The 13,527-nt window shown below is 36.3% G+C and overlaps 2 protein-coding genes across 2 annotated transcripts in view; both read right to left on the bottom strand.

The window, feature by feature from the left end:
• Positions 1-1,732: 1,732 nt before the first annotated feature.
• Positions 1,733-2,689, bottom strand: LOC132010065 (olfactory receptor 10AG1-like). Its single transcript, XM_059388045.1, has one exon. The coding sequence runs from the start codon at positions 2,687-2,689 to the stop codon at positions 1,733-1,735; it is 957 nt and encodes a 318-aa protein (XP_059244028.1).
• A 10,575-nt stretch (positions 2,690-13,264) lies between these two features.
• LOC132010056 (olfactory receptor 5F1-like) overlaps positions 13,265-13,527 on the bottom strand; it is an 854-nt gene continuing 591 nt past the window's right edge. Inside the window, 2 exon segments of the mRNA XM_059388039.1 lie at positions 13,265-13,303; positions 13,305-13,527. The exon segment at positions 13,305-13,527 is cut by the window's right edge and continues 8 nt beyond it. Coding sequence (XP_059244022.1) covers positions 13,265-13,303; positions 13,305-13,527 — 262 coding nt within the window.

Below are 13,527 nucleotides of genomic sequence, written 5' to 3'. Positions count from 1 at the left end.
TTTTGTTTTGGTAGCACTTTCACATGGAAGTTAAGAACATCTCTAAGATCTATTTTCTTAGGATATGTTTTTTTCTTTCTCAGAGATAACGTTTTTTTGTTGCAATTGAACACTATTATGACCTTGATAATTATTTCTTAATATATATGGGGTTTTTTTTTCATTTTTCTATTTTAAGTTGAGGTTTTATGCCGGGGAAAATTGCAGAGAAGTTGTGTTATATGTACTCTCTCTTCCTTCTACAGGACTCTGATGATAAATGTAGCAGGGGGAAGCAGAAGGTGGAGGGGAGTAAAGGTACTCTTTATTTTGAAAAGAATATGATGGGAATCCTGGTGGGAGTACCCAAGGGCCTAGAATCATTGGTGCCAGAAGTTTACAAAATTCAGGATCTTGTAGAAGAAATGGTTGTGGAATGGTACTGTTTTATAAAATTTTGTTTCTTTCTTTTTTTATCTTTTTAAAAGATTGTATTTATTTATCTGAGAGAAAGTGAGAGGCGAGTGAGATCACAGAGGGAGAGGAAGAGGGAGAAACAGACCCCCCCACTGAGCAGAGAGCCAGATGCGGGGCTGGATCCTAGGACTCTGAGATCATGACCTGAGCCAAAGGCAGATGCTTAACTAACTAAGCCACTCAGGCGTCCCAGATTTTGTTTCTTTAATGTTCAAATTTACTCTTTCCTGTCTTTCTGCACAGTTATTTCTTTGTCATTAAGACACTATAAAATTTATTTTAAAGAAAGGAAAAGAGGGGTACCTGGGTGGCTCAGTCCCTAAAGTGGCTGCCTTCAGCACAGGTCATAATCCCCAGAGTCCTGGGATTGAGTCCTGCTTGGGGCTCCCTGCTCAGTGGAGAGCCTCCTCTGAGAAAGAAAGAAAGAAAGAGAAAGAAAGAGAGAAAGAAGGGAAATTGCTGATTTCTCTTTCAAGAAGGGAGGAAGAGGTAAGACAAGTAACTTACACAGCCCAGAACAAACATTCTACAAAAAATTTGTTTCAATGACTCAAATACTTTTATCTGCCCCCACTTGTGTCCTCTATATACATTTACAATCTATATATCTATATTGAATTTACAACCAAGTCTCCTAATTAACATAATAAAATTATAGGGGATTAGCTAGTATTGTAGACTAAGACTGGATTCTGGAACAGAGAGATAATGTGCCCCCCTTTTTCATATGTGAATTTAGTTTTAGGGAATTCGCTGATGAATCACCAATAAAAATCAATTCTGTAACACATCAACCCTACTCACTGCTATTAGATTCATATCCTTCCTTTCTTTATGTGACGCCACCTGATGATTCTAATGCAATTGTTGTTCATGAGCAGATAAAATATCAGTAGTTTAGCCTTTGTTATTAATCATCCTTTCAATCTAACAAAGTTAATTAGATGTCTGTTATTTTTCATATAGTATGTCAGGGCTGGAGATATAAAAATGAATAATCCTAAAAAAGAGCAACAATAGCAACTTTTAATAACCTCTATGTGTTATTTTCACTATTTCAATACCGGAAATTAAATTTAAAATTCATTTAATATTTAAAAATAACAGCCAAATTTATTTCACAGGAGATAAAAAGAATGATAGCACTTATATAAAAGAATTAAGAGTTGTAGCAAAAATTAGAGAAGCACCAGCATGAGTATATGGGGACTGTGATAAATAAGAAACAAGTTTTATAAAGTTTTGTTTTTGAGTTATAGTACAATCCATTTCCAAGTCATAGTACAATCCATTTCAGTAGGAATTTTTTGAGTGCCACCATAACATCTTTGTTTCTCAGACAATATATCATGGGGTTGAACGTTGGCGTCACAATGGTGTAAAAAAGAGAAAGAAACTTGTCTGTTCCTGTTAAATTACTGGACTTGGGGCTCAAATACGTTGTGGTGGCTGATCCAAAGAACAAAAGCACAACCATGAGATGTGAGGAACAAGTGGAGAATGCCTTGGCTCGCCCAGCGGCTGATGGCAACTTCAGGATGGTTGAGATTATTTTCCCATAAGATCCAAGAATCAACATAAAAGGAATAGTGACCACTAGAAGAGCAATGGCATAAACCAACATCTCAATCATAAAAGTATCCCCACAGGCAAGCTTAAGTACTGGAGGTATGTCACAGAAGAAGTGATTCAAATGATTAGACCTGCAGAAGGGTAGAGAGAAGATCAGGTAGGTGAACCCTATGTGTACTGGAATTCCAGTGACCCAGCAGCTAACTGCCAGTTGGATGCAGAGCCTGTTGTTCATGATGAGAGGGTAGCATAAGGGGTTGCAAATAGCAACATACCTGTCGTAAGCCATTGTGGTCAGAATGAGGCACTCAGTGAATCCAAACACCAGAAAGAAATACATTTGAGTAGCACAGGCCAGAATGGAAATACTTCTATTTGGTCTCCAAAGATCTGTTAATAATCTGGGGGCAGTGACTGACACATAGCATATTTCCAAGAAAGAAAAGTTCCTAAGGAAAAAATACATGGGAGTCTGGAGGGAGGGATCAACCTTGGTTATTATGATAATGAGGCTATTTCCCATCAGAATAATCACATACATGATCAAAAACACTCCAAAAAGAAATTCTTGGAGGTCAGGAACATCAGAAAAGCCAAGCAGGATGAAATCCATTAATGGAGTCTGATTCCCTTGCAGAGGATTTTGTTCTGTGGATTCCATCTATAAACAAAATGATTTTGAGGCTTAGAATTCACTTCAATTGCTGGGCTCAGTTGCAGAATGGGACATATTAAATAGACGATTTCAAATCCACTGACAAAGGATAGATATTCAACTTTTTTGCTTTTTTTTATTTTGTTTTGAATTTTTGATAATAAATTTCAAACATAATACCCTAAATTCCAGTAGATAAAAACAGAAAGTAATCAACTCTAATCTTCCTGCTAATATTAATAGTATATAAAAATGAACAACACACCAAAACAGACAATAACAAAACAAAAGCAAAACATGTCAAATAGCCTATTCTCCTGTGTTAGTTAATACAGGACATTCTCTAATGAGAAATGTGTCTCCTTCCTTGTCAATCAGGTATCTAATGCACTTGTATGTTTTTCTACCTATCATCTTTTTTATTTTTTAATTAACCTATAATGTATTATTTGTTTCAGGGCTACAGGCCTGTGATTCATCAGTTTTACACAATTCACAGCACTCACCATAGCACATACCCTCCACAATGTCCATCACCCAATCACGCCATCCCTCCCACCCCCAAATCCTCCAGCAACCCTCATTTTGTTTCCTAAGTTGAAGAGTCTCTTACAGTTTGCCTACCTCTCTGGTTTCACCTTGTTTCATTTTTCCTCTCTTTTCCTGTGATCCTTTGCCTTATTTCTAAAATTCCACATATCAGTGGGATCATATGATAATTGTCTTTCTCTGAGTGACTTAATTTGCTTAGCATAATAGCCTCTAGTTCTATCCACATTGTTGCAACCGAAAATTTGATTATTTTATGTTTGGTTTGATGTTTCCCCTGTGACCTGCATCTCACATAACCACAGGTCAAGGTGGTCAGTAAGAATGCATAGCCAGGCCCAGCTCAGACCAGCATGGGATGCTCATTATCTGGGAAAGAGACTGAGACTCTGATCAGGAAAATAGGGAATATTGTCCAGTGTCCATGATAGAAAACCATTTCATTTAAGATATCATACACTGTTATATTAGAAATCATGCATGATGCATCATAGCAAGTCATATGTTTAGAATATAAAATAAATTATGTAAGATTTAGAATGTAAAATTAATTATCTAAGATTTGACTATAATATGTCCTTAAACCTACCATGGCCCCCCAAATCTTAGTAATTCTGCTTATATTCTAAATGGTATGACTTTGGGGAAGCCTGGGTGGCCCAGTCGGTTGAGCGTCTGCCTTTGGCTCAGGTCATGATCCCAGGGTCCTGGGATCAAGTCCCACATTGGGGTCCTTATTCAGCAGGGAGCCTGCCTCTCCCTCTGCCTGCTACTTCCCCTGCCCTTTCCTTCTCTACCTCTCAATCTCTCTCTCTCTCTCTCTATTTCTCTGGCAAATAAATACATCTTTTTTTTTTAAAGATTTTATTTATTTATTTGACAGACAGAGATCACAGGTAGGTAGAGAGGCAGGCAGAGAGAGAAAGAGAAGCAGGCTCCCCGCTGAGCAGAGAGCCCGATGCGGGGCTCGATCCCAGGACCCTGGGATCATGACCTGAGCCGAAGGCAGAGGCTTTAACCCACTGAGCCACCCAGGTGCCCCAATAAATAAATCGTTAAAAAAAAAAATGGTATGACTTTAGGAACAATTAGATAAGTTTAGGGTCTTTATAGGATAATTAAATAAGGAAAAGGAAAAATAAATTAAGCAAAAGAATTTGATCTTAGGGTTCATATACCTGATGCCAGACAAAATGGAAATCCATTTTTGTGTACCCTTTCTTATCTCTGAGTTGCTGAATATATATAATACATATTATTGATATACACTATATTATTCATTTAAATATGTATTATGAACATGTCAATTGATATACATTTTGTAGTATACATTACAGCTTCTGGTGAATAAGTAGAGTGTATTATGAATATAAAATATCCAGTTGACCCTTGAGCAACGAATGCACCAATCCCTCTCCAGGCAGTCAAAAGTCTGCATATAACTTTTGACTCCCTCAAAATTTAATTGCTAACATCAATAATCGATTAACTCATTTTTTGTATATGTTTTAAATGTTATATGCATCATCTACTGCATTCATGCAATGAAGTAAGACAGAGAAAAGAAAATGTTGCCAAGAAAATCATAAGGAAAAGAAAACAATTATGGTGTGTACTGTAAATATCTGAGTAGAGTGGACCAATGACGTTCAAGCCCGTGTTGTTCAAGGGCCAAGTGTGTTCTAAATACCTACAGTTGACTAACCACCAGGAATCACAGGCCTAAATGCAGAGTAGGTAGATCCCAGCCAGCTCTTTCAAGAATCAAACATTTTTCGTCCGCCTAAGTTAGGTCTCTTTGCCACGCAGTGCACCTTAGACCCTATATTCCTTTTTGTGACCTCCATCTAATCTTCATTAAGGCTAACCTGTGACCTTTTTCACAGATTGTCACATACTCTGAAACCCAGATTGCCATGGGTTTTGAAGTCTCTTTGTCAGTTTCCCAGGGTCCAAATTTGCCTTCCTTCCTCCACCATATGGCCGCCCTTTCTTTTAAGACCTGATTCCTTTCACCTGTGACAGATCCCAGATGACCAAAATAATATGCAATGCCTACTTTATATTTCCTTCTTCTCACTGATCCTAAATGTGTGGTTTATTAAGGATAAATACTGAGCGTCTTCACTACAAAGTAGACTAAGGACACTCATGACAAATAAATGAGCTCAGTTTCCATCTTTACAGAGTTTACAGATGGCTGGGAAAATGCATGGTCTATGAAGAGAGAATTACAAGGTGTTCTGGGAGCACCAGTCAATTTCTTATGAATATGGTATCTAATCTAGTACTTCATTAGATTTTAAGGTATCAGAGAAATCATTTTGTGATTTTCACTTTTAAGTAAAAATAGTAAAGCATATCCCAGGAACAAAAAGGTCCTCGTGTGCTCCTCAGTTTCATATCCCAATAGCTAATCAATTTCTTGCATGGGTGAATGCTTTTTAAATATTTCTTCACAGGTAATGGCAAAACGAAGTTTTCCTACTGATCTCAGCAGTCATGTTGCATCCAACTAGATTCAAATTCACTGACCAAACAATCTCATGTTGAGTGACTTACAACAGAAATTAGGTATATTCTGGCAATATGTCCTTAGTTATATGACCAGAGTTCATTTTTCCTTGTTGGAAAGTATATGCTATAAAGATAACATGAAACCCAGGGAGCTGTCTTGAGGACTAAGCAGCTTGGATTGTATTAATCACTTTACTTAGACTCTATTACAAGTATCCTCCTCATTGTGTTTATCATTATGACTTAAATTTATATATTTTTTTCTTCTTTTGAATTTTGCTCGTCTTCCAACTTCTCTGGAGTAGAGCTTTCTTAATCCGGGGAGGAGAGGTTGTATGGGGTAGTATTTTACAGGAAAACTAAGATTCACAGTAGACTCTTCTATGCTGGATAGATGCTAACATAGAAATATTAGTAAATAAAGAGTTGAAGTTTTAAAATTGCAAAAGGCCATTCATTGTTAATAAAGAGAAGAGATCAATTTCAGAAAAGAAAGTAGCCAGAAAAAGTTATTGCTGAGGATGCTTTCATATATTAAATGGGATTTGAGTTAAGCTTTGAAATTTAATTTTGCTTATACATCTATAACAAAGCCTGCTTTTCTTATTTGCTGAAAGTACAGGAGACTGATGAGAGGGGAAAAACAAACAAACAAACCTGAAAATAAAAGTCCAGTAAATTAAAGTGGGTTTCTGCCAGATATTGCTGCTAGTTAGTAAGAATGGGAATAGCTGTGGACCGTAGAGAGACCTGATTATTTGAAATTCTTTTTATTATTGTGAGGTTTTGAACATTTATTATGTGTTAACCACCCTGTTAATGACTTTCCCCGTATTAGCTCATGTATTACATTCTGAATGAAGTAGGTACTGTTATTACTCCCATTTTGCGTAAAGAAGGAGAGGCATACAGGGATTAAGTTAATGTGCCCAATGTCAGGAAGCTAGGATGTGACCTGACTTCAGACTCAGCCATGTAATGTCAGGGTCCATTTTCTTTTCTTTTCTTCCCTTCTTGTCTTTCTTTTCCCTTCTTTCCTTTTTTTCTTTTCTTTTCTATGTGTTTATTATGATCAGTGATCCAGCATATAGAGCATCATTAGTTTTTGATGTGGTGTTCAATGGTCCATTTTCTTAATCAAAACTTAATGGGCTTCATAGAACAGTGTGGTTGGTGACAGATTGTAGCTACACTTGTGCTGAGCACAGAACAATGTATAGAGTTGTTGAATCACTATGTGGTGCATTTATAATTAATGTAATTTGTGTGTTTGTGTATCAACTGTATTAAAAAAAAACTCAGTGGGTATATTTATTAATATATTTTTTATTAAACAGGGTAAAATAATTAAAGCTTACCTTTTTAGTGGTGCCTGGGTGGCTCAGTGGGTTAAAGCCTCTGCCTTCGGCTTGGGTCATGATCCCAGGGTCCTGGGATCGAGCCCCACATTGGGCTCTCTGCTCCACGGAGAGCCTGCTTCCTCCTCTCTCTCTGCCTGCCTCCCTGCCTACTTGTGATCTCTCTCTCTCTGTCAAATAAACAAACAAAATATTAAAAAAAAAATAAAGCCTACCTTTTTGTTTTATGAAAGAAACACTGTGTCACTCTTTTATAGAGACTGTGGTCTTATCTGATGTAACTTTTGGTTTTGAATAATTCAAGGAAAAATTTCCAGCCATCCTTGTTTTTTTGTGAAACTTATACTTTACGTAGCTAGGTCAGTGGAGCTCTGGTAGAAAATAGCTCCTTATTCATTGAAGAACATCTTCTCTCCATGACATGTTGAATTTTTAAGCTCAACAATCTGTTGAGTGGTAACTTAGAGAGTAACCTAGGTTGTCTCTGATTGGATCAGTGCTGCCTTGAAGGTGCTGTCCCTATGGATATGATCTGTGGAACAGTAGCCTCCTGACCACTCCTCTCTACTTTTCTCCCTAGCCTCTTCATCTTTGGAGAATAGAATAATTCCCCTACAAGGACATTCAAAGACTTAAAGTTGGTTTATATTTATGCACAAAATCTCAGAATACTAAGTTCGAAATTATTAAAATGCCATTTCTTAAACTCAAATAATGTGAGTGAAATTATCTAGATTCCATGCATCATCTAAATTGTTTACACTTTAAGGTCCTCTCTCTGAACATGCTATAGGTGGAATTTTTTAGTTACATAAACACACATAAGAAAAAGAAAGTGAATTTTGACAAGAAGACTCATATACTGAATTTCAAGTTTTTCTATATTGTGAAGCTGAAGATGGGAAAATGATATCATGAGGGCTTTAACGCTATTAGGAGAGAAAGATAAATTTTTTTGTTGCTATAATTTTCAACTTTACTATGTTAGAAATGGTGGCTTACTTCTGTTTTTGTTTGAACTGTTTTGGCCAGCAAAAATAATAGCTCCGGTTGGCAGAAGTGGAACATTTGCCAGCATGAAAAAGCGCTATTTAAAATAATGTTTAGCGGGGGCACCTGGGTGGCTCAGAGGTTAAATCCTCTGCCTTCGGCTCAGGTCATGATTCCAGGGTCCTGGGATCAAGCCCCACGTCGGGCTCTCTGCTTGGCAGGGAGCCTGCTTCCTCCTCTCTCTCTGCCTGCCTCTCTGCCTACTGTGATCTCTGTCTGTCAAATAAATAAATAAAAAAAAATCTTTAAAATAATGTTTAGCATAGCATAACATATATTTTCTTAGTTTAAAACACAGGTGACAACAACATTAAATTTGTAAAATGTACACAAATGCCCTGGAATCAAGGATCTAAGGACAAGAAGAGAAGGTCAAATTCAGAAATAAAAATGATATGGGTCATGTGTCATGGGATATGACACACTAGAGGAACACAGGTTTGGTAGTCTAGAGAGTACAAAGTTTTCTGTGCTTCATGTAGTGAATAGCACAACACCTTACGTGGTTAGATACTTATGAATGCTTCCATACATAAAGAAAAGCTGAATGTAGTAGCTAATTATTTTGATAAAATCAGTTTTTATAGAGTAAATTCTCCTCACATGTTTCTAACCTTTGCTTGATATCTAGAGCTCTAAAAATTGATTTAACATTTTTTAGTATATTCTTTGCTTTATTAAAGACATGGTGATTCACAGAGGTCCTTGTCCCCCATTATAGAAGTCCTCTGTAGTCCTTTTATTTCTTCTTTTTTTTAATTGAAAAAAAATAGATCACTTATTAATATCATTCATCATCACATGGATCCGTATATTTTTAATGCTATGGACAGAAAGCTAATTTAGTACTCATCACTAGAAATATCTTCATATATGTATTATTGGCATGAAAGATTTCCTATAAGCCAAATTGGTGACAAATAAGACAAATGTAAAACATTGCTTTTTTTTTTTTTTTTTGATGGTGGTGGAATGTCAAATTTCACCATTGAAGAATCATTGTAAGAATTAGGGATATTTTCACATCAAATACATTATGTTCTATGCATCTGAACAGATCAATAGTAGATAGCTACTTCATATAGGTCTCATATGAAGTTATCAGCCTATCGTAGGGGATAAATTTAACACACATACATTTTTTAAAGGGAAACATAAAAATTAAGAAATAAGAAAAGAGTGTATGTTACCATTTTGTTTGCATGTTAGAAAAAAAAAATCACTGACCATAGACACTTAAAAATAAAACTTGTGTCTTGTCACTCTGCTTCTAATATCTGTTGGTACCATTTTATGAGCCTATGTAGGGTGTCTGTATTGGACCCTACCAGTGAAGGTTAAAGTTTGTGACTGCAATCAGCTGTAGAAATATCTTTAGCATTTGCTTCTTAAATATGACGTTCCTTTTGACTATTCTCACCAAATCTAGCATTTAGGATAATTCTGACACACAGTTCTCTTCTGCAATACATGATTTGGGCATGATAATGTTATGATGTGTGAAATCTAACCTCAATCTTTATTTTGCATGTTTTTAATGCTGCTTTTTCTGTTTCCATATCCTCTCCAAATCTGTAACTTCTTTTTATCTAGCTGTTTCTCTCATCAGTATATAAATGAATTTGACACACTCTCAGCACAACCTTAGCTAATAAGTTATATTTTGTTAATTTTACTTTATAACACATGGTTAAAATGTTCATACAACTTCAGGAGGTTGAGGGTTTGGAGCCCAGTTTGGAAACTCAGCATTTGACATAAATCTTTATCCAGTTGATCTTCTATTTGCAAAAACTCACCATGACCTGGTCCATATTCACTACCTTCCTCTTTAGGGAAGATCTGGGTGTAAAATTTTGTTAAGTGACTGAAATACATCAAGAATTCTTCTGAGACTTTGGAAGGGTACATGGACATACACAATGTTGTCACATTTAAGATTAAAATCACTGGATGCATGGGTGCCTCAGTGAGTTAAGCCTCTGCCTTCAGCTCAGGTCATGATCCCAGGGTCTGGGGATCCAGCCCCACATTGGGCTCTCTGCTCAGCGGGAAGCCTGCTTCCTCCTCTTTCTCTCTCCCTGCCTCTCTGCCTAATTGTGATCTCTGTCTGTCAAATAAATAAATAAAATCTTTAAAAAAAAGATTAAAATCACAAAATTTAAAGAGAACCTTACAGATAGTTCACACCAATTCTCCAGTCAAAATAGTAAATTATAGGGATGCCTGGGTAGCTCAGTGAATTAAGCCTCTGTCTTTGGCTCAGGTCATGATCTCAGTGTCCTGCATTGAGCTCTCTGCTCAGCTGGAAGCCTGCTTCCCCCCTCTCTCTGCCTGCCTCTCTGCCTACTTGTGATCTCTCTGTCAATCAAATAAATATTTTTTTTTAAATAGTAAATTATACCTAAGTTGAACAACAATGACCACACTTCTGCTTTCTGTCTCAACACATTCTATTTGATGTTTTCTATGTTTTCAATAAACATACTTGTTTTAAGATTGTTTCTATAAAGCTGTATATTTCCATGAATTTATACATTTTCTTTTTTTTTTAATTTTAAGATTTATTTATTTGTTTGGTGGGGAGGGGCAGAGAGAGAGGGAGAATCTCAAGCAGACTCTTCACTGAGTGTGGAGCCAGATGTTGGTCTCGATCTCATGTACCTGAGATCATGACTTGAGCTGAAATCAAGAGTCAGAAGCTCAGTAGACTGAGTCACCCAGGTGTCCCAAAGCTATAAATTTTCAATACAGCTCTTTGTACATCTTTTCTATAGATTACATCTTCTCACATCAGCTCAATGAGTTTTTTAAAAAAATATTTTCCTGTTCACCCAGCATTTTGGCATTATCTTCTTGACAAAATTTCACTTATCTCTATCCTCTGTAGGCTTATTATGAGTTAACAAAGTACCTTTTATTTTAGTAGTGTGAAATTAAATGAATTATTACTTCACTTGTTTCAGCACCTAGCCTTTACTTAATTATTGTTTACAAATGTATACCTGCCATTTTTACTGGATTAATGGAAATTATATCGTCCATGTTAAATTACACTTAACAAAATAAATCCAAAATTATTCTTATACATAATATAAAACTGCACAGTTTTTTTTTTTTTTGCCCACATGCAGGATTTCAATAACAATAACTTTTCTTCTTTTGGTTGTTTATTTAGACCTATATGATTCTTGAATACTTATTCTTCATTATTTCCAACTTGTCTGCTCACTCAATAAAATAATTGGAAATCTCAGTGGTTTCATAGGTTAAATTTATTTTGAGTTAATGAAAATAAACCATTCTTGGTACATTTTTCACATAAATGTGTTGTACACTATACAAAAAAATTATGATAATTAAAAAATAGTTTTAGTAGTTTATGGGTTAAAGAAATAATCAGAATTTACATAAGAAACCCGTATTTAAGTAATTAAAAAGCAGACAAGACAATTAAGTGCGTATAGCCCCCCAAATATAAAGTATTTGTAGACTCTGTGAATAAGAAAAAATAAGTGTAAAAAAGCTGTATTAGAGAGCAGAGAACATGACCTAAAATAGGATGTGTCTAAAAATCAAATCTCAGGATAACTGGATTTTCTCTCCCAAACATTCTTTCAATTATTAAATTTTACTTGAAAATATAACATCTAGTGGAAGGGATATATTATTGCCATTTACTTATGAAATATCTTGGTCTTAGTATATGATCCCACCAAATACTGGGGACAGGGAATGTGGAATGAATCTAGCCAGTGAGCAGCCAGTTGGTGCAGAAGATTGTAGGCAAGCTACTCAGAGGATGGACAAATGATCTCAGAGAACAAACTGTCATTCTGTTGCCAGATGTCCAGGCCAGGCAACCACTCAGAACCTGTGAGTGAGAGTAAAGCTCACAGGTGCGTAGACAACACTCATGACATCACAAACACCTGTCTGGGCAATTGAGAGATATCTATAAGAGGAAATCCATAAGCTTATTATAAAGAATATATGTCAGATTCATCCACTGAAAGTTGACCTACCTCCTATGGAACTATGCACTGATTAAACTCGGCAGCAGTTGAATGCATGTGTTTGTAACTTGGTCCTATGTGTCAGCCCAAGAGAATGGAAGGGAAAGAAAGGTTAAACATTTTGAAGACCAGACAAGGGAATATGAGAGTTTTAACTGGTGCATTCTAATGAGATGGTACCTTTCCTGATATCCCATTTTGTACAAGCTCACATTTCTTTATTAATAAATATATGTATATGCAGAGATTGGTATGGGGGAAGAAAGATGGTGAGTTGATAGCTGCAATTAAAACTGTAGTCCTAGGGGCGCCTGGGTGGCTCAGTGGGTTAAGCCGCTGCCTTCGGCTCAGGTCATGATCTCAGGGTCCTGGGATCGAGTCCCGCATCGGGCTCTCTGCTCGGCAGGGAGCCTGCTTCCTCCTCTCTCTCTCTCTCTGCCTGGCTCTCTGCCTACTTGTGATTTCTCTCTGTCAAATAAATAAATAAAATCTTTAAAAAAAAAAAAAAAAAAAAACTGTAGTCCTGAAATTTGATTTAAGCCTCTCCCCACTAAGATAATTCAATAAATTAAAATGTAAATCTATTTTAAATTCAAATTGTTTTACACATAAGTGATACATAACAATCTCTTACAAACCACAAATGGTGAAATAAAGATGCAGAAGAAAAATAAGTGAACAATTATAAATACTCTATATAGTTAGTTTCGTGTGATATTAGGACTTTTGATTCTAAATACTGTGTCTCTTTCATTCTCTAACCAATATTTCATTAGAAATAATTTGAGAAAACCCAGCAAAAATAGACAATAATTACATGAAATCCCTGAGTCCATATATAAGACTGGTGAATCATTTGTACATGAATGGGTCCCTGCACTCGAGAATTAACAGAAAGCAATTACTTAGAAATATCCTAATGAAAACTGTAGGATTCAATCAACTTAGAAAATTCATTTAACACCTAGTTCAGAAAATTTACCAAGCATATCAGAAAAAGGAAGGGAACCTTGTCCTGGTAGTTACATTCCATAAAGCTTTCTTCACTTCCTTATTCCTGAGGCTGTAGATCAGAGGATTCAGCATGGGGATCACCACCGTGTAGAACACCGAAGCCACTTTGTCCTGATCCAGGGAGTAGCTGGAACTAGGTCTCAGATAGGTATAGATGGCAGTGGCATAGAACAGAGTTATAGCTGTCAGGTGGGACCCACAGGTTGAGAGGGCTTTGCGCCTCCCTTCCCCTGAATGCATACGGAAGATAGAAAAGAGAACATAGGAGTAGGAGGTGAGGATGACCAGCAGACTTCCCACGATATTCACACCAGCAAATGTGGAAAAGATGCTTTCATTT

The sequence above is a fragment of the Mustela nigripes genome, chromosome 1 (assembly GCF_022355385.1).
Source record: "Mustela nigripes isolate SB6536 chromosome 1, MUSNIG.SB6536, whole genome shotgun sequence".
Lineage (NCBI taxonomy): Eukaryota > Metazoa > Chordata > Mammalia > Carnivora > Mustelidae > Mustela > Mustela nigripes.
This window is presented reverse-complemented; position numbering and strand designations above follow the sequence as displayed.